General features: G+C 41.0%; 1 protein-coding gene across 1 annotated transcript; it reads right to left on the bottom strand.

Annotated features, from left to right (window-relative positions):
- Positions 1-1,608: 1,608 nt before the first annotated feature.
- GCNT1 (glucosaminyl (N-acetyl) transferase 1) lies at positions 1,609-13,207 on the bottom strand. The gene is made up of 3 exons (XM_018080926.1): positions 13,095-13,207; positions 10,276-10,398; positions 1,609-3,926 (listed from the first exon to the last, which is right to left on the bottom strand). Exon 3 carries the CDS (start codon positions 3,844-3,846, stop codon positions 2,509-2,511), a length of 1,338 nt encoding a protein of 445 aa, XP_017936415.1. The 5' UTR covers positions 3,847-3,926; positions 10,276-10,398; positions 13,095-13,207; the 3' UTR covers positions 1,609-2,508.
- Between the last annotated feature and the right edge of the window lie 8,505 nt (positions 13,208-21,712).

Below are 21,712 nucleotides of genomic sequence, written 5' to 3'. Positions count from 1 at the left end.
GGCTTGCAGACATCTGGAATAAACAATCTGTGTCTCTCTCAGGTGTGTAATTATTAGCTTGTTGCACTCTGGGTAATGAATCTGATTGTGTGGACAACACTAATGTAAGTTGAATTGCTTTCTTTACCCATTATAGCTGGTGATGGCGGTTTTCCTGCTTGTGTAGTTGCAATACCCTTAATTTATCCAGTAATTTCCTTTGGCACTTTCTGAAGAAATTAAGAGTTCTTTTGAGAAAATATCTTCCTAGACCATTTAAATTCTACAGATCAAAAGTGTCTCTTTTCTAAGTTTTCAGAAGGTGGGATTTTTGTAGTTCACTTTCCCCAGAAGAAAAAGAAACTCCTCATCTTATGGAAAATGTACACTAAACAGCAATATTCTCCTGTTTTTCCTTCTGTACAGAAGATACAGTGAGCCTACACACGATCTCTCTTGACTATCTAAACAGTAACAACTGAGGCAGGTAGTCAAGCACTTCACTAGCCTTCACATGAAGTGTTCACTATTTATAGTAGCAGTATCGTTAACGACAGAGATACAGACAAGTATTCATTTTATGAGTAAAAGCAGGCTGAAATAGGGGCTGATGCTCTAACTGTCTAGCAGATTTCGAGCAATTGAGTCAGCAGTCCATCCCGTGCACAGAACATAGATCATCAGTTTTTTCAGTCTACTTGAACCAGCAGTTCTGGTCTCATAGAAGCTATTCATGTAGCTTGTCTTCAGGTGCAAATTCTTAAAAACAAACGACTTCCTTTCTGCTAAAAATATAGCATGACTTCCTGCAACTTCCCAATACTATATGCAGTGAAGTTAAGCCTTTTTGTAGCTTGTGCAAAGGTGGTAGAGCATAACTGTCTACAAGAACATTCTTGCAGAAAAGCCAAAGGGTGGGGAAGACAGGGAATTTTTCTCAACTGCCTTAGCTCATTTCTTAGCTCTAAGAGGCTTTAATTACCTCTTAATGTGAAACTCTCTGAAGTCTCCCTAAACAGCTTTCAGGTGGTTTTGAAGGCAGGGGTTGGCAAGAATAGGCTCTACTTCAGATTAAATTGCTTGCCTCCCTAGCTGTTTGCATGATGAACAATAACCAGTTCATTATGTTAAAGTATTGAGGCACACCTTAGGAGAAACACGACAAACCACCTTTGTAAGAAACACATGATACCATTACAGCAACAGTTCACAAAACAAAAATTTTAGTCTATTTTGCCTCAAATGAATTCCACTGTCATCTCAGGAGTAAGATGAGACACCTGGCAGTAACTATGCATGACAAACCAGAATTGATATAGAAAGAAATAATATCATCCCTCACAATATCCTGTTATTTCACCCCCACACACTGCGGCAGCTAAACTAAGCAGGGACCTAACTGGAACAAAAATCGTCCTGACGTCTTCCTTTCCCTTTCACCACAAGATGCAAATAAATACACCGGCTAAACCTAAACAAGCACAGACACATGAATGAATGGTAATATGGAGGTAAGGTAGGACTTACCTCAGCTGCAGCTTCAACTGTATGGAAACTTACAGTAAAAACATTTTAGGTCTTCATCATTAGGATTTTTTGGTGGTGCTTTTAGAGGTTCTTCTATGGTGGGAAGAGGCAACATCATTTAGAAAAATAACTTTATTTTTCTGTACTCAATGTTAAAATAATCTGGAATGCAAGTTGAGCTTGACACAAAGCAGAAACCAGCAGTTCCATCAGTGACATTTAGACACTACTGCAGTTAAGTTTTTGAGAAATTTGAGTCATTTTGAATCCAAAAGCAAGACTCCCAGTACACTAAGAAGTGTAAAATTACAAATCTAAATCTCATCAGGCATAAAACTGAAATTTCCCTGAGAAGATGTAATTACAAACTAGTGTATACACTTTATATCACAATATCAGGGGGCTTTGAGAGTACAAAAGCAAGATTTGGCTACAAAAATTTAAATGTGATTCCTTAATACTCCATGCTAAAGACAAAATTTTCAAGAGGACTAAGAATTACATGTAACAGAACTGCAGCAAGCAGACTTAAATTATGACAGCTGGCTTTGCATATCCCCTTTTGCATAGTTTTCAGATAATTTCTAATGTTATATTCCTGAGTCTTTCAGTACTCAGAACAAAGTCTTTGCAGTCCAGCTGCATTTCCCCCCAACCCTTCATCTTTCTCTTCCAGCTAGCATTGCATTCATGGGAAAAAAAAATGAATAACCATGAATAACACGCATTTTCCAAGCCCTAAAACAAACGGTTTAGCCAAAGGAAATTCATTAATTACACCTTCTAGAAAATAAATATTCCAAATAGCTGGCCTTCCAAAAGTTGCTGTTGTGATTTTGTACCTAAAGCTCTGAGCCTCAGTGTGCAATACCAGGGATCCCCATATTCACTTGAGACATGTCTTTTCTTCCCCTTGTCCATCACCACCATTGCTGTTACGCGTCAAAGTACTTAGCAGTATAGTATTTGTACCTATGTTTTGTAACAGGAGCATACAGTATTTCACTTCTTTTGCATATACAAAGCCTTGTGTCGCAAATACTCTTCCAAACATTTCACTGCAAAAGGGTCAACATCAGTGTCAAACTTATTAGCAAAGAAGTGGTGGTTTCGTAGCATCCAGTTCAAGTCTCCTACCCCAAAAACACAGACAGAGCGAATGTGAACTCCGCTGCATGGTGGGTACGGTGCACCTTTGGACACGTCACCTTCAAAGTACTGCCACTTGACAAACCTGGCCAGTGCATTCATGTCAGAAACATCGTACTTGTCACTAGAAGAAACTGCACCTGGGACATCAGGGATTCTCTGAATTGTTGCCCACAGGTACTCATCTGGGCTGTAAGTATCTTTTGCCCACTCAATGAACTCAAGTATTTTGCTGCTTTCTAAAACATATTCTACAAATCTTCTGCTAACTATAAAATAGGCACTACCAGAAAAAATTGGAGTACTCAGAGGTGGTAGTTGTTTGTCTGTGCCTGTGTTCTTTATTTTACCATCAATAATCTCATGGTGTTTTTTCCACCTTACTTCTTTATAAACAGGCATTTTTTCTGTTTCCAAGCTGTTTTCACCTTTAAGGGCTTTTAATTTCTCTACTATTTCCTGGTTGGTTTTTATAGGAAAGTCCATACCACATAGATTTATTAGGTATTTCCAGTTTGAACTTCTACTGTAGAGATCTTTCATGCAGTTAATGTCTGCCTGCACCCTGCTCCATGAAGCATATACCACACTCTCTAACTGGCTTGAAATAAAGACATTATCAAAACATGAGACTATTCCCTTCACAGCAGTGAAAAAAGATTCTGGAGATTTTTTGTCTACATGAATGCAGTAAAAATTCTGTGGAGCATAGATTGATCTTAGAAGTCTATCAAGCATCTCAATTTTGTGATAAACCACTATTGAGTAAGCAATCGGAAATTCTGCTTCTTCATTGCTGAGAGGTTCCATAATGTATTTCCTAGTCTTGGTGAAGGAGGCACAGTCTGCCGTCATGTTAATATAATCATTTGTTGTTAGCCTGGGGCGTTTCTTAAATGACACTGACAATGTCTCAAGCTTTACCTTTTGTATTTCTTCTATATCCCCCTCAATAATCTTGGTGCAGTTAACATTGCTAATAGGATCTTCTTTTGTTAGCTCTAGATGTCTCTGATTTAAGAAGTCTTCTTTCTGGTTAACTTTCAAAACTGAAATGATTACTAAAATAAGAGTTAGACCCAAGAAAAGCCTGAAGCGCAAATTATGGCAAAACCGTAATTTCCTCTTCAGCATTTCAAACACCAGGTAGCTTCGCACGGCTAAAAAAAAAATGTCCTCCCTTCTGCTCATATCAGCATCAACAACTTCAGAAACAAGTTTGTGTTTCTCAGGAATTTGGCGAGTTTGTCAGGAAAATGGAAGGAAAAATCCTAAAAAGAAATGAAATATGATGTCATTCAAAGACTAAAACATTTCTTAAAAAAATTATTAATTAATAATCACATTGTTATTTAGTGACAGTAAAAAGATGAATAGTTCAGCCAAAAATATTCTGTTGAAAATCAGAAATTAATGAATAAAATTAGCTTATTTTTCTAGAAAAAGACTGGGAGAAGCAGATAGTTTTTTGTGAAACCTTATTTCCACAGTACTAAGACTACAAACCAAAGTTCAGTAAGAAAACAGAGCTGATTCAGCTGCATCTAACAAAGTTTAAGTCAGATACATTACTGAGAAGCAAGTATTTCTTGTTAATTCATGCTTCAGAGTTTGACAAGAATGCTTTACACCCATTTCAGTGTTGACAGACACTTGACATTGACATTATCATTAAAACTTACACTTCGTGGATGGTAGTCATGCTTTATTTCTCATAATAAAAGAAGGCAATAAAGGCAAAGAAGATCCTGAAGCCTTTCAACATTTTTATGTGAGGTACAGTCTCTTCAATGTCTTGTGCATGAGCCTAGAAATACCAGCAGTAAACAGCTGATGAGAAGTGGGGGGGAAATTAGTATAGCAGAGCACCTCAGTTTTGAGAAAGTTGTGAGAACAACTGTTACTGAATTGCTGAAATACCTTTTTAAGGTAAAAGATAATACTTATCACCTATATCTCAAGCTGACTTGTGTGAAGTCACTGCAAATGCACAAATCTAAGAGCACAGCAGTGTTGTATTACCATTTTTTAAACACACTTGTTTTTATGTGGAAATGTGCTGCAAGGTTGAGTAGCAGTAAGATTTCTAATATGAGAATTTTATTTTCATCTTTACTTCACAGGCACTACATCATTTTTGTTTGTTAGCTTTGCTTCCTCTTAAGCACCTTTTTTCTGTTTCAGATATTCTGTGAAGGGATCACTGCACAGTAATGCAGCTGCTACAGCTGCAGCTGTTGAGAAAACTAAAGTGTATTAAAGAACTGGGTATCTTTTTTTTTTTCTAAGTACTACCTTAAGCAGGCAAATTGATATTTACCTGAATATCAAGAACAGGATATCCTTAAACAACTTACATTGCTACTCAAGTGCCATTTCTACTCACAAATTCACTGCCTAATAACTTAGTGCAGGTTTGAATTTCAACCTCTAACTGCAAAAGCTTATATAGTTTTCAGAGAATGTCTTCTAAAATTTGAATCTGTAAGTTAATGAAATATCCAGTATTTGAGAGATATAAAGCTCCTTAAATTTTTGCTACTTTCAAGAAAAAAACAGTGCCTCTGTATAACTTTCTGAACAGCTCTAAGAATAACAGCTACTCAGAAAAACTGGTAAGAAACTTTAAGAAAAAGAAGCAGTACTGCATCCACTTCTGGGTTTTGCTATAGGCTGTTTAGCATAAGAATTTCCTTTTTTTGGCCCTCTTTTATTTAAGCTACCCCAGTGTCATTTTAGCTTTTACTTCATCAACTGTGGCTCTTAACCTGCTACTTGCACATCTCAGAATAGGTACATTTAAGAAACTGAGGCCTGGCATCAGAGTTTTTTGTTAGTAATGCTGCCACTGGGACATTGGGTCCACCACTTTGCCCACAGCACTGCAAACTGAGGGAGCTGACACGTGTAGGAGATGGGGGGCAGGTGCAGATCACTGCACAAATGTCTGACACAGCCATGAGGATCAGCAGTATTCTAAGTGCTATAATCAAGCATCTTGTAACTCAAGCCAAGAGCAAGCAGAGACCACAAACTAGACATGAATTTGTGACTAACAGCATTATATAAACATCTTAACTACTGTAAAGTGTACTTCGTTTTCAGAGTTGCAATTCTAATTATTATATCCTGCATTTCTTATTTATCTTAGGGAAGGTGGACATTTGTTTGGAAGAAAATTTAAATTTTAACCCTTAAGACAAGTAGCCAGGTGAGCTAGCATGCAATTACAGCTGAAAACATAGAGAGGTACATTCACACTTTGAATTAAAATAAAATTTTAAAAGAAAAATTCCACAATTCCAGCTTTCAGTTTGCAATGTGACATTGGACACAATGACAAAAGTCAGAATAAGTTTTAACATGTTTTATAACTTTATCACACACTTGCTTACTTGATGTCCTGCTAGTTTTGACTGGTAGATCTGATCCAATAAAAATAATATTCATCACATATTAAATTAACAAAGGAAGGATACAAGCTGTGTATGTGATACTGTCTATTACTGCTTTCTGCCTAACAACTTAAAACTTTTTTAGAACTTAAAGTGTACTTCAAATACACTTATATTTGTGACGCTTTAGGTGACAGAAGTCGGAATACTTTCTTTAAGCTGTTAGCGCTACCATTTTATCCTATTCTTAGTTTTCAGAGGACCACTATCACTGAAGAGTAACACACACTCAAGAAGATTACTACCCCCTCGCTGTTTTTACAATGCAGGGAAACAGTCTTAATTGAAAGTGACCATCGTGGTCTTCACCTTCTAAAATTTTCCAAGAATAAAGCTTGCTAAGAAATCTTTCCTGCTCCAGTTTCAGAATAAAACTTAATTGAAAGCAGGATAAAGAATCTCTTTCAGAAAGGCCTTGTATACCCAGCTGGGTGCAATTCCTCTATTGTTATAAGACCCTGCATTTTCATTATACCAAAATGAGAGATCTGCAAACATTTACACATTAACGTGGCTCTTATCTTTACGTGGAGATTTTTCCCCCACAGTCAAATTTTTTTTTCACTGACACACTGCCTCCTCTGACCAATTTTAACAGTAAGTTACTATTTGTTTACACTTGCAATTTCTAAGTCCTAAAACTTGATCATATCCCATTCACAGAAGCTGACCTTTACAGGGTAAGATTTGGTACCTTCCATCTAATAATGCATCTAATATTCTTAACAAGCCTAGAATACTCATTAATATAGCATTTGACTGCATTCAGTAAAGCTTTTAACATCTTTTTCTTTAGCTCTGCGTAGTTTTAGTGTGCATACTCAAGAATACCCTGTCAGAGGCAGCACTTTGCACTGTGGGAGAGCCGAGAGACGTTTGTGCTGCCACAGAGAAACAGCTTCATTTGGCAACTTTCGTCTTGCTCTCAACTGAAATTCAGCTGCAGAAGTTACATACCTGACCCACTTCCTTTTTTACTGCCTCCTACTCAAGTCAGAGTCTGTATTTCTGATGCAGTAGTCATTAAAAGGGGAAACTTAGAGCAGTTGCTGGTAGTTGGGGTAGTTAGTACAAAGGCTGAGTTAGCTGCCCGCTTCCCTCTTTCCTACCAAAATTATTCTTCACTGCTGTATATAAACTGTACAGCATGATTAAACAAATCCAAGATAATTTCAACTTGATTTCTACTAGAAACTCGTGTTCACCATTTAAACAGACCTTATGGAAAGAAGGATTATTACACCTAATTTAACTCTCCATTTCTGACACCTCTTTGGTGTCAGAGAGCATATCACTTGGCTCATTTGCATCTTAAGTTTGTTTTGTGAACAAGTATTAAGCACCTGGCAGTTTGGGAGCAGTCTTGGTAAAAACTAGGTTCTGATTTAACTTTTATACTATTTAACTGTAAAGGTGCAAGTGTAAAACAGCCGATTTCAGTAACAATGTCTTTAGCTGGTCACTATATAAATTTGAGTTAACTCTACATGCTAAATTACTAATCTGCCCATGGAACTGACTGAAATGAGTCAGCAGTAGACTACATGGATATTTATGATAAAGGAGCCACAGACAGGAGGGAGCAGCGCCCTCCAAGTCCAGCTTAGCATATGATTTTAGATAAGTTTGGCTTCACCCACCCTTAAAAGCAAATACAAAATCCCACAAGAAACCTAGGTTTCAAAAAAAAGCCCAAAAAGACAACTAAACAAAAAACTTTTACAAGATCATACCACAACTTGGAGGGAGACCAAAGTTCACATGAAGGTTTTATGCAGACAGGTTGGACTGGAGCTGGCAGTCCTGAGAACAAGGATGCTTGTGAGGGCACAGAGCCAGCAGAGCACTGCTACACCAGCCCTGACAAAGGGTGTGAGCCTCAGTCCAGCATCGTGGACACCAGCCTTTGGCTGCCAGCACAGCAGACCTCTTCAGCTGCAGTTTCACAGTGCAACTGGTCTGACACCATGATGTGCTGGTGGTGAAAGGAATGACCCCACATCTCTGCCAACCACACATCAGGCCAGAAGGGGTACAACAACAGAGTGAACCATCTGGGCTCTAGGGAGCTCTCCAACATCAGCTCTCCTGGCTGCTGGCAGGGCCACAAGAGCCCCTGACAGCTCCAACCAGCCCCCTCTGCACTCCCCTGTGACCCCATTGCATACCAGTGACACCGCTGCAGGGCCAGTCTCTAGCCCCACAATCTGGCCACGGACAGTGACAAGCTGATCCAGTCCAGCCTCAGCCAGGGAGGTGCCTGATGTCAGGGCATGTCTGTGCCCACCAACTGCCCCGCTCCTAACCAGGCCCTGATAGACCTGACATGGGGAGCCACCAGCCCTGCGGTGCCACGGAAATCTCCCCTCGCCATGCCACAGTCCAGAAAACACAGGCTCTGGGCTGTAGGCTCTCGCTTGGACTGATATAGCTGGGAGTGAGAGATACAGCTTTTCCTAAATGAGGTGAAAAGCAACAGCAACCTCTAACCAGCCTTATGCTAGGGTGACTATTCACTCTGCCCAAGTTACAGCACCAGTATTGGGAAAAGGGGACTCCTGGCACTCCAAGGCCTCCCTCATGCCAGCTCACCTAAAACACATGGTCCTCCTCTGTCCTGCCTGAAGCAATTTAGAGAGCAGAGTGAAATAGTAAATTAAGTAAATATTTTTTTGTATTTAATCAATTACCAATACATTTTCACTCAAAGTAAAATTTTTCCTCCAAAAAAGCAGTTAGGGCTTGCAGGGAAATGGTGCACAGATCCATGTCACAATAAGATGAAAATCATTAGGGGCTGGTGGCATAGGAATAAAAGAAAAAAAGCAGTTATCTTTCAATTTTGGCACTTCATTCTTCTCTTGTATCAGTGGAAAAACGGTTGATGCAACACTTCAAACACTGATTTAGCAGAAGCATTGCAGCCTCCAAAATACATCTTGGGCCAGTATCAGCACCAGAAATTCAGAAGGCGGCAGGTACACGGTAAGAAAGTACTCTGGGGTACTTCAGCAGCCTGTACATTTTGTTAAAAGCGGGCAAAAAGGCAGGAAAGACCTTAGAGTTAGGAAGCATCACAGAGGCTGGTAGGCAGTCAAAACAAGTTCTAACAAGAGCAGGGAAGATCTGATAGGTCTTGCAGACCTAGCTGCAATGTCCTGGTGTCATGACTCTCAGCCTTGTGGGCTGCTGAACTAAAGTTTCCTTCATTTTTCTTCCTATTCTGCTTCCTCTAACAAATATCAGAGGAAGCAGACAGTGATGTTTGCTGTGTTGTAGTTGCTTCAGTGACTTTTGGCATAAAGGTACTGTGGAGAGCACCCAGCAACATGAACATTATGCATAGGCCTCTATTTTATGCCCACAGACACATCAGCTTTTAATCAAAGCTTTACAACAGTTACTTGAAAACTTCCTGGCAGTTGCACTAACATCCTACATCCATGCATGACAACATGAGACTTTTATTTTTACAGAAATGTATTGAAGAAAAGCCAAGTGGAAAATACAGTACTGAGTACATCCATGTCTGAAGCGGTAGCTGGGATGGGCCAGGAGACAAGTAATCATCTTGATGGATGGGGAGTGAGAGTCAGAAATTACTTATTTTTCTCTGTTCTCATTTTGGAGGAAGGGAAGATACAAGGAAACTTCAGCTACCCCTGAGAACAGTAAGTGGTGTTGACCTTGCTGTTCTCTTTCCCCATTCACAAATTCCACCTGAGATACAAACCTTTTCCTCAAAACTACAGAATAAGTCCTTCTACTGACGGTGGATTTGCTGGAAAGCCCCTGAATTTTACCAAGGCATATCCGGGATGCTTCCAAGCCACAGATCCCAGTTATTACAATTAGCCTGCTTCCATTCAGATTCAGTTATGCAAAACATTAATTCTGATGAGGAAGTGATTTTTAAAGCTGTAAGCACCTTGTATGAACACAAACATGCCTAAGCACAGACAGACTGAACAGATACAGTGCTATTGGCAGAGATCTGCCAGACAGAGCAAAGTCACATTTACTCAGCCTCTCCATGATATCAAGCAGCACAATCTTGAAAGCAGATACGCCTGTAACTGGATCAAAGAACTCATGTTTGTTCCATTAGATAGTTTTCAGTCGTAGTGCAAATGAGAACTGGCCATAAGCTGAGTAGTTGGCTTACCATTAGGCTTTATGGGACTCTTAACTTTGAAATCATGCAGAGACAGCAGCAGGGTTTCATGTGGGTACAGTTGTCTGCAACTGACAACACTCTGCAGGCACAGGGCTTTTCTTTCAGAGCTGCCTAAGAAAATAATAAAAGAGAAAAATGCACTCCCTTTTTATAGAAAAAAACCCCACACATTTCTAGTCCCTTTTAAACAAAACTCCACAAATGGCTAGTACTGCTAAATTCACCACTACCTGGAAATTTAATAGTGAGAGTAGATAAAAGTAGATAGCTGTTTTTTTCAGAGATTAAAAAAAGGATGAAAATAAATTCAAACCCTTGGGTTATTTTTTGAGAGCTTATGTTCAAATGTTAGGAATCTGACACACTAAAATATTTGTGTTTAAAAAAACGAGTAAAACCCACATGAACATACACTCTGTGTAGTGTAAACTGAAAAGTTACTAGCCTTTCTAGTATACTCTTGTACTACTGTATCAAGTAAATCTTGTGCAGAACAGTTCAAAGCCTGATTACTATTTGCATTCCTGTCTATCCTTAGAGGCCCCACCAACAGAGCTAATGGTAAGAAATTTCAACTAAGGAGAGTAAAGATGTTAAGGCAAAGTCATTCAGTGCCCAGTTCCTACCTCAAGAATTCTGTGACTCTTAGCGTGGACAAAAAGATATGTTTTACCTTAAGGTAACTAACACTGAAATTACACAGAAATCCCAAAACAAAAAAAATCACAAAATCTTTACAGTAATGTCATTCTATTTAACACCCAGTAAAACTGCCCGGTGTTTATCAAGGTAATTTGGCTCCTTCAAAGTAAAATGTGTATCTATTTTTTTCATGTAATTCTAAAGTAGGAACTATAATTTCACCAGCAACAAGAGCAGTCACTGCACTTCTCATGCCCACCTACAAAATTTTGCTGATTGCTGCCTTGGGACAATGCTGTATTTCAGAATGGGACACACTGGTAGGAAAGGTAATCTAAAAACAGAACTAAACCTCATGGCAGAAGGAAGAGGCTGTCAAATTTACTTGGATCCCTCTTCAAGCACAACATATAAAATATTCTGAGGAGATATTCTTTAGCCCTATGTAGAAACCATTATTTTAAAGCCATGCCTATACTTAAGAGTTCCTCAGTGAGCTTTCTGGGATAACCTATCACAGATGAGGTTTCTGTTTGTTTTATTAAGTTCCTCTAACAGCACCACAATTAATCTGCTTTACAGTGGAAGAAATGGTGTCCTTGGAGCTATGAAGTAAACTTAATAGTACAAGTTACTTGTATTGTTGAGCACGCTGTATTTCTGTGGAACTACCTTTTTTCACCATTCCTAAGACAGAATTCTAGGTTGATAGTTAGGTGTTCTCAAGAGCAAGTTTCAGGAGCTTATAAACCAAAGCAAGTGGAGAACTTCTGAATTATGTTGAAAGCCAAAGGAAAACAGAGAGGAGGAGATTATTAAAAAAACAAAATTAAATCTTTTCATAAGACTAGCAGTGGGCTTTCCAACATAGTAACAATGGTAACAAATTTGAAGAGCAGGATTTTGTTCCATGAACACCATATTCTCAGCAAATAGACTGTAAACCTTTAGCTTGTATGTTTGCCTCTGCGTTTGGTTTATGTTAGAAAAAAGGTAGAGTTGGCAAAGGTATTAGGGTTATATTAAACAACTTTTGGCTCTTCTGGCCTCAGGAATTAAGTATTACCCCAGACAATTCAGATTTCATAGGAAAGACATTATGCTGATAACTAACATTTATTATAGGTAGAGTAGAAAATCAATGAGGAGACAAAATATAAGTAGTATTTTCTTTTGTATACAGATACTTTCAAAAGCAATGTACCATCCTAACTGAGCTCCAACTAGAGCTACAAATACTGCATTATTTTTCACAAGGATTTTCAAGTTGAAATAGACAAGAAAGCTATATTTGTCCCCTCTTGTCTCACTACCATTTCTGACTGTTATTCTTGCCAGCTCTGTGGTCACCCACCTCATATTCCATTAAAAACGAAATTTAAAATAGCGGACTCCAAAATGGCAATTCCCTCCTGCTGCCACTCCTCCCCTTTCCCACAAAGAAGTCTACTTTTTTGAGCAACACTGAAAGGAGGCAAAGTGCCAGAACATAACTGAAACTCCTCTCAGGCTTCTTTCACAGTCCTCTCACCCAACCTGGGCCACAGAAAACTATTTACAACCTTCTAAACAGTTTCTCAATTCTGAAGAAAAAAAAATAAGGAAAGAAAAAGGTAGTTCCAGTGAGTTTAGGGGGGGGGAGGGGAAGCCACACCCCAGGACTGCAACACCTCGAGCATCAGATGTCCCCCGAATTCTGTGCTCGCTAACATATTTCACACCCACCACCACCCCCCGAGGGCAACGGCTTGCCCCAGGCTCCCCTGCACGCACTGCCGCGGGGAGAGGCAAAGGGAGGACGGGAAGACAGAGATAGACAGAAAGTGGGGAAACAAAACAAACAAACAAAAAAGGAAGCGTGGAGAGGTAAAAGCAAACCAAAAAGGCAGAAGGAAAACGGGGAGAAAAGGGAAAAGACTGGGAAAACAAAATAATTACAAACAAAGAGAAAAGGAGAGAGAGGAGAGGGGGATAAAGGGAGAGAAAAGGAGGGGGAAAGCGGGAAAAGAGGGGGGAAGGGGGGTAAAGAAAGAAAAAACGGGGAAAAAAGAGAGAAGGGGAGGGAAGGTTTGGGGACGGAGGCTTGGGTAGGGAAGAGGGAGGAGAGAGGAGAAAAATAAGGAGAGAGGCACAAAAATGCGCCTCCCTGGGCTCCAGTGCCGCACCTGCCCGATGGTCCTGCCGCTCCTGGAGTTGCGCTGCTCCGCTCCGAAGGGTAGGGCGCCCGGGAAGAGCGATGCGCCAGCCCGGCAGAGCCGCCACCCGCTCCGGGGCCACGCCGTTCCCGGTCCGGCGGCAGTGCCCACCTGCGGGGCCGCGCTCGGTGCAGGGCGGCAGCCCCGGGACCCAGCAGGGAGGCCCGCGGCGACACGCACGTCCCGCCTTTTCGGCGCCCGGACTGCGGCCCTGCACTGGCCGTCCGCCCCCGGGCGGCCCCGCGCTCTCACGACACCACCACACCACCATCCACCTCCTCGTCCGACCCGCCCTCCGCGGGCGCCGGCGTGTCCCGCCCCCGACCCCGCCCCGCCTTTACCTGGATCGAGACGCCGCCAGTAGTTTTGGCAATGGCCCTTGTTTGTCCCTTTTTTACTTTTTTTTAACGCTTCCCCGGTAATGCCGGTAGCGTTGGAACCCACGTAGGACGGGGACAACTCCTGTACGACTCAAGGCAACAAAGGGTTTTTTCGCGGTTCCCGTCAGGAGGAGACAACACCCGCAGGGCATAGCCCCAGACGGCCACGCACCCACCGGAGCTGGTGGCCGGGTGCCACCTCGGTGCAAGGAGGAAAGCCACCACGAAGAATCACAGGATCACAGAATCACTGAGGCTGGAAAAGACCTCCAAGATCATTGAGTCCAACCTTTGACCAAACACCATCATGTCAACTAAACCAGAGCAGTGAGTGCCACGTTCAGTAGTTCCTTGAACACCTCCAGGGATGGTCACTCCACCACCTCCCTGGGCAGCCCATTCCAATGCCTAACTACCTTTTCAGCGAAGAAATTCCTCCTGATGTCCAACCTGAAGTCCCCAAGAGCTCAATGCTACTTATCACTGCTCTCTAATCCCAACAGTCCAACCATTTAGGGGCTGAGTGGGCTCGGCGTTTGTGAGCAGGGGGACTCAGCAGGGCTAGTGCTCCCCAGCCTACCTTCTGCACACAATGTGGGTTTGAAGTGGGTCAGTGGGGGAGAATCAAGAGATGGAAGAGAGGATGGGGTGGGAAGGCACCCGGCCTGGCTGGGAAGCCGTGCATGAAACTTAACAGCGGTGAAGAGTAAAAACGTGCCTAGACAGAGTCTGAAGAAGACTCTGATTTCTTGTTTGCTTTTTCCCATCAGATATCTGTCCAATGATACATACTCCACAGGATTTGGAGAGCTGTGAAACATAAAGGTGGAGCTTACAGACAAGCAGCTTCTTATTATTTTACCAAAGTACTTAGAAAGAAAACAGAAAATTAATTTCAAGGAAATAGGAAGTTCAATAAAAGTGTGTACCTCATTAAAAAATCCCGAGTGCTGCAGCCTGCAGCAGCTTGAACAGTGCTTGTAGATTCCCCTAAAATCCCTGCACATCAGCATTATCTGGAGTGCACCATGATTTGGCAGCTGGAGGCACATCTAATAGACTCTCCTGTCCTTACTTCATCCCAGCTGTGAGCTCCTACTGAAAGGTCCTACATCTGCACGGATCAAGAGGCTGGAAACTGACAAGAAAATGAGAAGATTGAGCTTCAAGGCTTTCACTAGGAAATAGCTGCCAGAAGAAGGGGGAATTGCCTCCATGTGTCACCACCTGGATCAGACAGCTTATTTTAGGAATGGACTGCATACCCTCAAATCTTCATAGTTAGTTGTCAAGAAAATTTTCACTGTATGTATACCCTATGTGTAGAGAAGTAGCGTATAACTGCGTGCTGTTTTGGCAGTCGTCCCTTTTTCCTAACAGATTGGGGGGAGGAAAGGGAGTCTTCTAGTGTGTCTGTTATTTATAGGGCTGAACTTATGGTTCTTTGTGGAGCACCATGTCAAAAAAGCTTTTTGTCTCTAAACCCAGCAGAGGCTGGTAACAGGAGAGAGAAATCTGTGGGGAGGGGGCAAGATTTCCTGTTAGTTTTTCCCCATGAAGAGTAATGTTTTATCATCAGTAATGATCTATGATTACAAGCAGTGACTGTATCCTGTTGGTCTTGCAAATTAGAAAAATAAAAGCATACATTTAAGTATTTGTTCTCTTGCTAAACCACCTGCAATGCATCGCAGAATTGCAACTGCAGTACAAGTAAGTAACAGCAGAGCTGAACACTGAGTATTCTTAAGAGAGTGAATTGGGTAAACTTTGGGGGCAGATGTTTACTCTCATGGTTTTCCATCCCCCCTGCGCTAATTACTTACACAGCCAAAGATGAAAAGAAGTGTGTGATGCAAAGTCATCGACCAGAGTTGATGAATATTTGTGCAGAAACAGAAAGTACTTCTAACAAGTACTTCCTGTGAGAGAAAAAAAAAAAGCGTTAAAGTTATTACTGAATGTAGTTATTTCAGGTAGCTGAAATTAAGAAGTCTTTTATTCTCTAACTCTTGCACAGATAGAAAGTGAAGTTCTCCATAGACTGACATGATTACAGAGGTGGTGATCCTTGGCTGACCATGCTGGCAAAGACTCATTTGTTTATTGCAGCTTTGTAACATTTCAAGGACCATAAGTGTTTGACTTATGGTTCCCTTCATGAATAGTTTTTGTCAACTGATCCTGAAATAAAATGGATGAAGTGGGTTTGCACCTGGTTTTCACTCTTCTAACCTTGAGTCCGGAATATGAAGATGACAGAGTCCACAAGCTGCCCTTCCTGCTTTGTGACAGACCACTGACAGATGTGACTGTATGGCAGCTGTAAAGCAAAAGTGAAAAGGTTACGTCACTTACAATTTTGGAAGTACTGACAGAGAAATTAAAACAGTAGAAAAAGTGGAACTTAGGGACAAAATATAGACAAAAGTGAACAAAAAGCAAGTCAAAAATATAGGAAATTTAAAATACATAAATGATTTTGCTGTGAATTTTGATTGGTTGGAATGAAATCAGCTTGTACAGGAGTATTTCATAGATGTGGTAAGACCAAGAATCCAGTGCGAACAAGGCATACAAATAACACTGAGAAAGGTTCAAGAATAGTTTTTTGTGCATGGCTAAACTTACATAGTTACAGTGCAGGAGAATACAGCTTAAATATATTTCCACTAAGAGGACAGCTGTCTTTATGCTTTCTCCAAGTTGATCTCATTTGTAGTTTGACAGCTGCCTTCAGGCTTTTAGGCTTTTTCTTGGAAAACATAAAGAATACAAAACATTTCTAAATACCTTAGATTTTTTAAATGCTATGTCAAAAAGTTTAAGCTGCAAAGAATTTTTTAAGCCTAATGTTTACTGCTAATTCTTGTATCTTCTCAATTTTACCAGTTTTAAGGAAGTAAAAGTTTCCTTTTCCTGAAAGTAGCATGGTCTAGCATGTTGTAATGTTAACTGAGTTTTTGTGTCTTATAAATATCTGTTATAAATATCTGTAAATATCTGTTTCTTGTGGTAGTTCAGACCTAGCTTTAGGAATATGCAAGATCCTAATATATATATAACCTCAGATAGATAGAGGATCTTAACCTCAGGTTTGAATCCTGCTAGGGCTTGAAGGTTTCTCAAATAAAGAAACTGTGATCTTACTACATTAGCCTTCTCTAAGGAAAGATTTGCTACAATCCAGAAATTCGTATTATCTTTTCTGGAAACATACCTAGTAACATTTCCTTTTGTTGTAAATTTTAAGAGATGCTCTTGCCCTAGATTCCCCATACTTCTGGCTTTTTACCTGAATAGGGGAAAAAAGTGATCTTCAGTTTGCAGATGAACTGCTGAAAGCTGAGCCTCTACATAAGTCAGGGGTGGGGCCAGAGAAATGCAAACACCATGTGCTGAAATAAAAGGTCCTAAGAAGATGATCACAGCTGCCAAAACCGCTTTAACACAAAACATTGTCTGACAGAAGGAAGACACCTCAACCCATTTAAGAAAATAAAGAAAAATACATCTAAAGCACATTGTAGCATTCTTCTCTTTGGAACAAAGTGTCTTCTGGTATGAGTATTAATTTGTAGGGATGAGCATGGCTCATGCCTAAAGTTAATAAGGGGAGGTCATATTTTATTGCTCAGACCATGTGTAATATATATTAGAGATATTCTTTTATTTTAGCTGTTGTGTGTTTACACAGAATTGTCATACTTTTTGAAAGACAATTTTTTCAGATGAGTTTAAATAAGTTTAGTATGAATGAACTATGTCAGTACTGTATGATCAAGGACATCCTGGGACAAATTCTTTCTTGGACACTGCCTGGCAGTTAGTGCTAATTACAGAATTGAAAACTGTGTGGAGTGGATAGGAGCCTTGAGTTGACAAAATTAACTGTAAAACATATACTGAGTAAAGTAGGGGCCTCTCATTGTACCATTGTGGTGGGTTTGACCTTGACTTGCTGCCAGATGCCTACCCAGCTCTCTTGCTTTGCTTCCTTCATGGAACAGGGTGAGAAAATTAGAGGGAAAAGTTTATGGGTTGGAATAAAGACAAGGACATTACTTAGCAATTACCATCATGGTCAAAACAGACTCAACTTGGGAAAGATTAATTTACTGTCAATTAAAAATAGAGTGGAATGGTGAGAAAAAAAACCAGACAAAACTATAACCACCTTCCCCTTAGATCCTCTGGTTTCTTCTCAGGCTCAACTTCACCCCTTCTTTTCTGACTTCTCCTGCTTCTTCCTCCCTGAGTGGTGCAGGGGCATGAAGCAAGAGCACTGTGATCAGTCCATAACTGCTCCTCTCTGCCACTCCTTCATCCTGATGCTGTTCCTTTCCATGTCCCTGTAAGGGATATAGTCCTTCACAAACTGCTGCACTGTGGGTCGTTTCCACAGAATTCTGTCCTTCAGGACAGACTGCTCCAGCATGGCTTCCTGCCCTGGGCAGCTGCTCCTGCTAGGAGCTTGCATGGCCTATCCACTGCCTGCAGCTTCCTTCAAAACGCATCCACCTGCTCCAGAATGGGATCTTCCATTGGCTGCGTGTGGATATCTGTTCAACAGTGGTCATCCATGGGGTGCAGTGGGACAACCTGCTCCACTGTGTTCTTCTTCAGAGGGCTGCAGGGAATCTCTGCTCCAGCATCTGGAGCACCTCCTCCCCTTCTTTCTCCACTGGCATTGGTGTCTGCAGGGCTATTTCTTCCGTTTTTCTCCCTCTTCTCTCTCACAGCTGCTATACAGTGGTTGTTACACTTTTTAAAATACGTTATCACAGAGGTGCCACCAGTATCATTGACAGGCTCAGCTTTGGCCAGCAGTGGGTCCATCTTGGAGCTGTCTGGAACCAGCTGTGTCCTGTATAAGGCTTCCCCCTGCAGCCATCACCTCACTCCACCGACTTTGCCAAGTAAACCAATCAAACCAATTATGTTATTTTTTGTTACTCTGATCCAGCTAAAAAGTCTGACTTGCTGATTGCACTGAAAATGTGAGAAGCAAGGCTGGCGTTAACATTTCTGCTGGAGGAATGAATGTCCCCTTCTGCTGGCTGCTTTTGCAAAAGTGGTGAGAAATCAGCCTGGTGTAGCCTGGCAAAGCCAGTACTTTGACCATAAGGAGAATCAGTTGAAGTCCTCCCAAGATACTAAAAAAAGACACAAACTTGAAGCTTTCTAACTATTTCAAATTTTATTTATGAAAAGTATCAATTGTCTTAGAAATTCCCCTTTCCCAAAGTAACAATAAATCAATACCAATATTATGTATACAAATGTAAATAAATACATACATACATACATGTATACATACATACATGGAGACGTATGTCTATGTATACACCAGGAATTCTGAACTAATGTTTGGGTCAGTTTCATTTGTCCTCTACACTTCTGAGACATTTCATGAATTTCGGAGCCTGGTCTCATAATTGCTTAAAAGGTGATCAAACTGCTGAAAGGACTGCAGACTGTGTATCTGCAATGCTCTGCTCAAGCCCTTCCTATGACTGTCTGTTAACTGCTTCATAACTCAGCTTTCCCAGTAAAGTTTGTTTCATTTCTCCTTTTCTTTGTTGAAGGTGGTCTGTTATTACAGCTGCTGGTGGTTTGATCCTGGCTGGATGCCAGGTGCCCACCAGAGCTGCTCCATCAGTCTCCTTCCTCAGCTGGACAGGAGAGAGAAAAAAAATATAACAAAAAGCTTGTGGGTCAAGGTAAGGGCAGGGGGATGTCACTCAGCAATTACCGTCACAGGCGAAACAGACCCAACCTGGGGAAACAAGTTTATTACCAATCTCAAGTTAAGAAGAAATAAAACTGAATCATAAAAACACCTTTAGTCCCACCTCTCCCTTTTTCCCAGGATCAGCTTCACTCCTGATTTTCTTTGCCTCCTCTCCACAAGTGCCACATGGGGATGGGTAATGTGGGCTGTGTTTAGTTCATCATGCATTGTTTCTGCCATTCCTTCCTTCTCAAGGGGAGGACTCCTCACACTCTTCTCTGCTCCAGTGGGGGTCCCTGCCATGGTCCCTGCCATGAACTTCTCCAGTTTGGGTCCTTCCCACAGTCAGCAGTCCTTCACAAACTGCTCCAGTATGCATCCCTTCCACAGGATGCAGTCCTTCAGGAAAAGACTGCTCCAGCATGGGTCACTGTGGGGTCACAAGTTCTGCCAGCAAACCTGCTCCAGAGTGGGTGCCTTTCCATGGGGCCACAGCCTTCTTCAGGCATCCACCTGCTCTGACATTGGGTCCTCCATAGACTGCACCATAGCCCTCCATGGGTTACAAGGACACAGCTGCCTCACCATGGTCTGTACCAGGGCTGCAGGGGAACCTCCGCTCCAGTGCCTGGAGCACCTCCTCTCCCTCCTTCTCCACTGACCTTGGTGTCTGCAGGGCTGTTTCTCTCACATACTCTTACTCCTCTCTCTGACTGCAATTGCTCCTGCACAGCAAGTTTTCCTCTTCTCAAATATGCTATCCCACAGGCACTATCTCTGTCAATGATGGACTCAGCCTTGGCCAGCAATGGGTCCATCTTGGAGCTGCTGGCACTGGCTCTGTCAGACATGGGGGAAGGTTCTAGCAGTTTCTCACAAAAAACACTCCTGCAGCCGCCCTGCTACCAAAACCTTGCCATGCAAAGTCAATACAAGCTGTGAGAACAATTCCACAATAAACTGGTTTATATTCTCTTGTGCTCATGTTCTGCTAGTTAAACATCTATTTTCTTTCCACTATGAACGGTAAACTCATGTGATCCTATATCACATGAGCAGCACCTTTGATTAATTTATAATATTTTTACAATGACAGTATTTGGTTGCTAGTTGTTATACAAACTGCTAGTCTGGTGCTAAGCTTCCTATATGCATTTTGCTGACATCACAGACTTCAGGGTTGTTAGTATAGCATATATAGCTAATACGATTTCATGTTATACTGTCCAGTGTTGCTACTTGTAGACAAGATTAAAAATGAATTCTGTATCAACGCTTTTTTTTGGGCATATGCAAACATTAATGCCAGCTTAGGACCATGAATATAAAGTGCCTTTGGATGTTATTTATATGTACAGCATTAACCTCTTGCCTTACTTTGTTCTTTCTTTATCATCAGGCTTTCAACACCTACTTATAATTTCCTCATATTGCTTTCTTCATGACATTTTGTCTAATTTCTTTGAAATAGACAGTACTTTTATTATTTCTGGATTTTCTTTCAGTTAGACTTTCCCTGTATCTTATCTGTTATTGTGGGTTCCTGTTTTATAGCAGGGTTGCTCTGCTGGCATAAGCTGAAAATTTTTCAAAAGGATTTCAATTTTAAGGATTTTTTATTTTTTTTAACAACATTTGCTCTGCTGGCAACAGAACGTCTGTCCCTCTGGGCAATCAGTCTCCATACACATATACACCATATATGTGATTCCTGAGAAACTCCACAATAGTATGAAATCTGAACACATGAATTTTCCAGTACTCCTGTAGGAGTTCTTTTCTACTATGGAAATGGAGCAATTTTATCAAAAGGATGGATATTGCTGGGTTATGTATTCTACTGTACCTTATACAGTCTTTCACAGTGCCCTTTCCAAACTCGTCCTGTTGATTTTGCAGACTTAAGTTTCCAAATCTGTCTTGTTTCTTTATGCTTCCAAGATTTAGTGGTTTGGTCACATAGTCCATTATTTTTCTTCCCCGGAGGGTACATGTGGAGTCCTAACTACAGACTAGTCAATTTACATTCTGCAATTCACCACACCTTTTTTTTCTTCCCCTAAGTTTAAATCTGGGTCTTATGTAAACATTTCATTCAGTTTTGAGTGTCTCATGTCTGTCACAGATAGATGCTGAACAAGAGGTTCCCTAAGATTTTAAGACTGCCTATAAAATTGATGTCTCTTGGGAGAATTTCTTAAGTTTCTTCTTCATACATGGTACCTTTAAACAGTTTCATACTTTCTAGGTCAAGAATACTTAGTCTGTTTCCTTAGTACAGTCTGATAAACATGTAGTTTCACTTACATATCAATTAATAAAGTAATCTCAAGTATGCAGGATAAACCAAGTTTCTTCTTGTCATGGTTTTACCCCAGCTGGGAATCAGCTCCCATCCAGCTGCTTGCTTACTTCCTCACAGCAAGATGGGTGAGAGGACCAGAAGGGTAAAAGTGAGAAAACTTGTGGGTTGA

The sequence above is a fragment of the Manacus vitellinus genome, unplaced genomic scaffold (genome assembly GCF_001715985.3).
Source record: "Manacus vitellinus isolate BGI_N305 unplaced genomic scaffold, ASM171598v3 scaffold_50_pilon, whole genome shotgun sequence".
Classification (NCBI taxonomy): domain Eukaryota; kingdom Metazoa; phylum Chordata; class Aves; order Passeriformes; family Pipridae; genus Manacus; species Manacus vitellinus.
The sequence above is the reverse complement of the archived record's forward strand: the minus strand, read 5'-3'. Positions and strand labels throughout refer to the sequence as shown.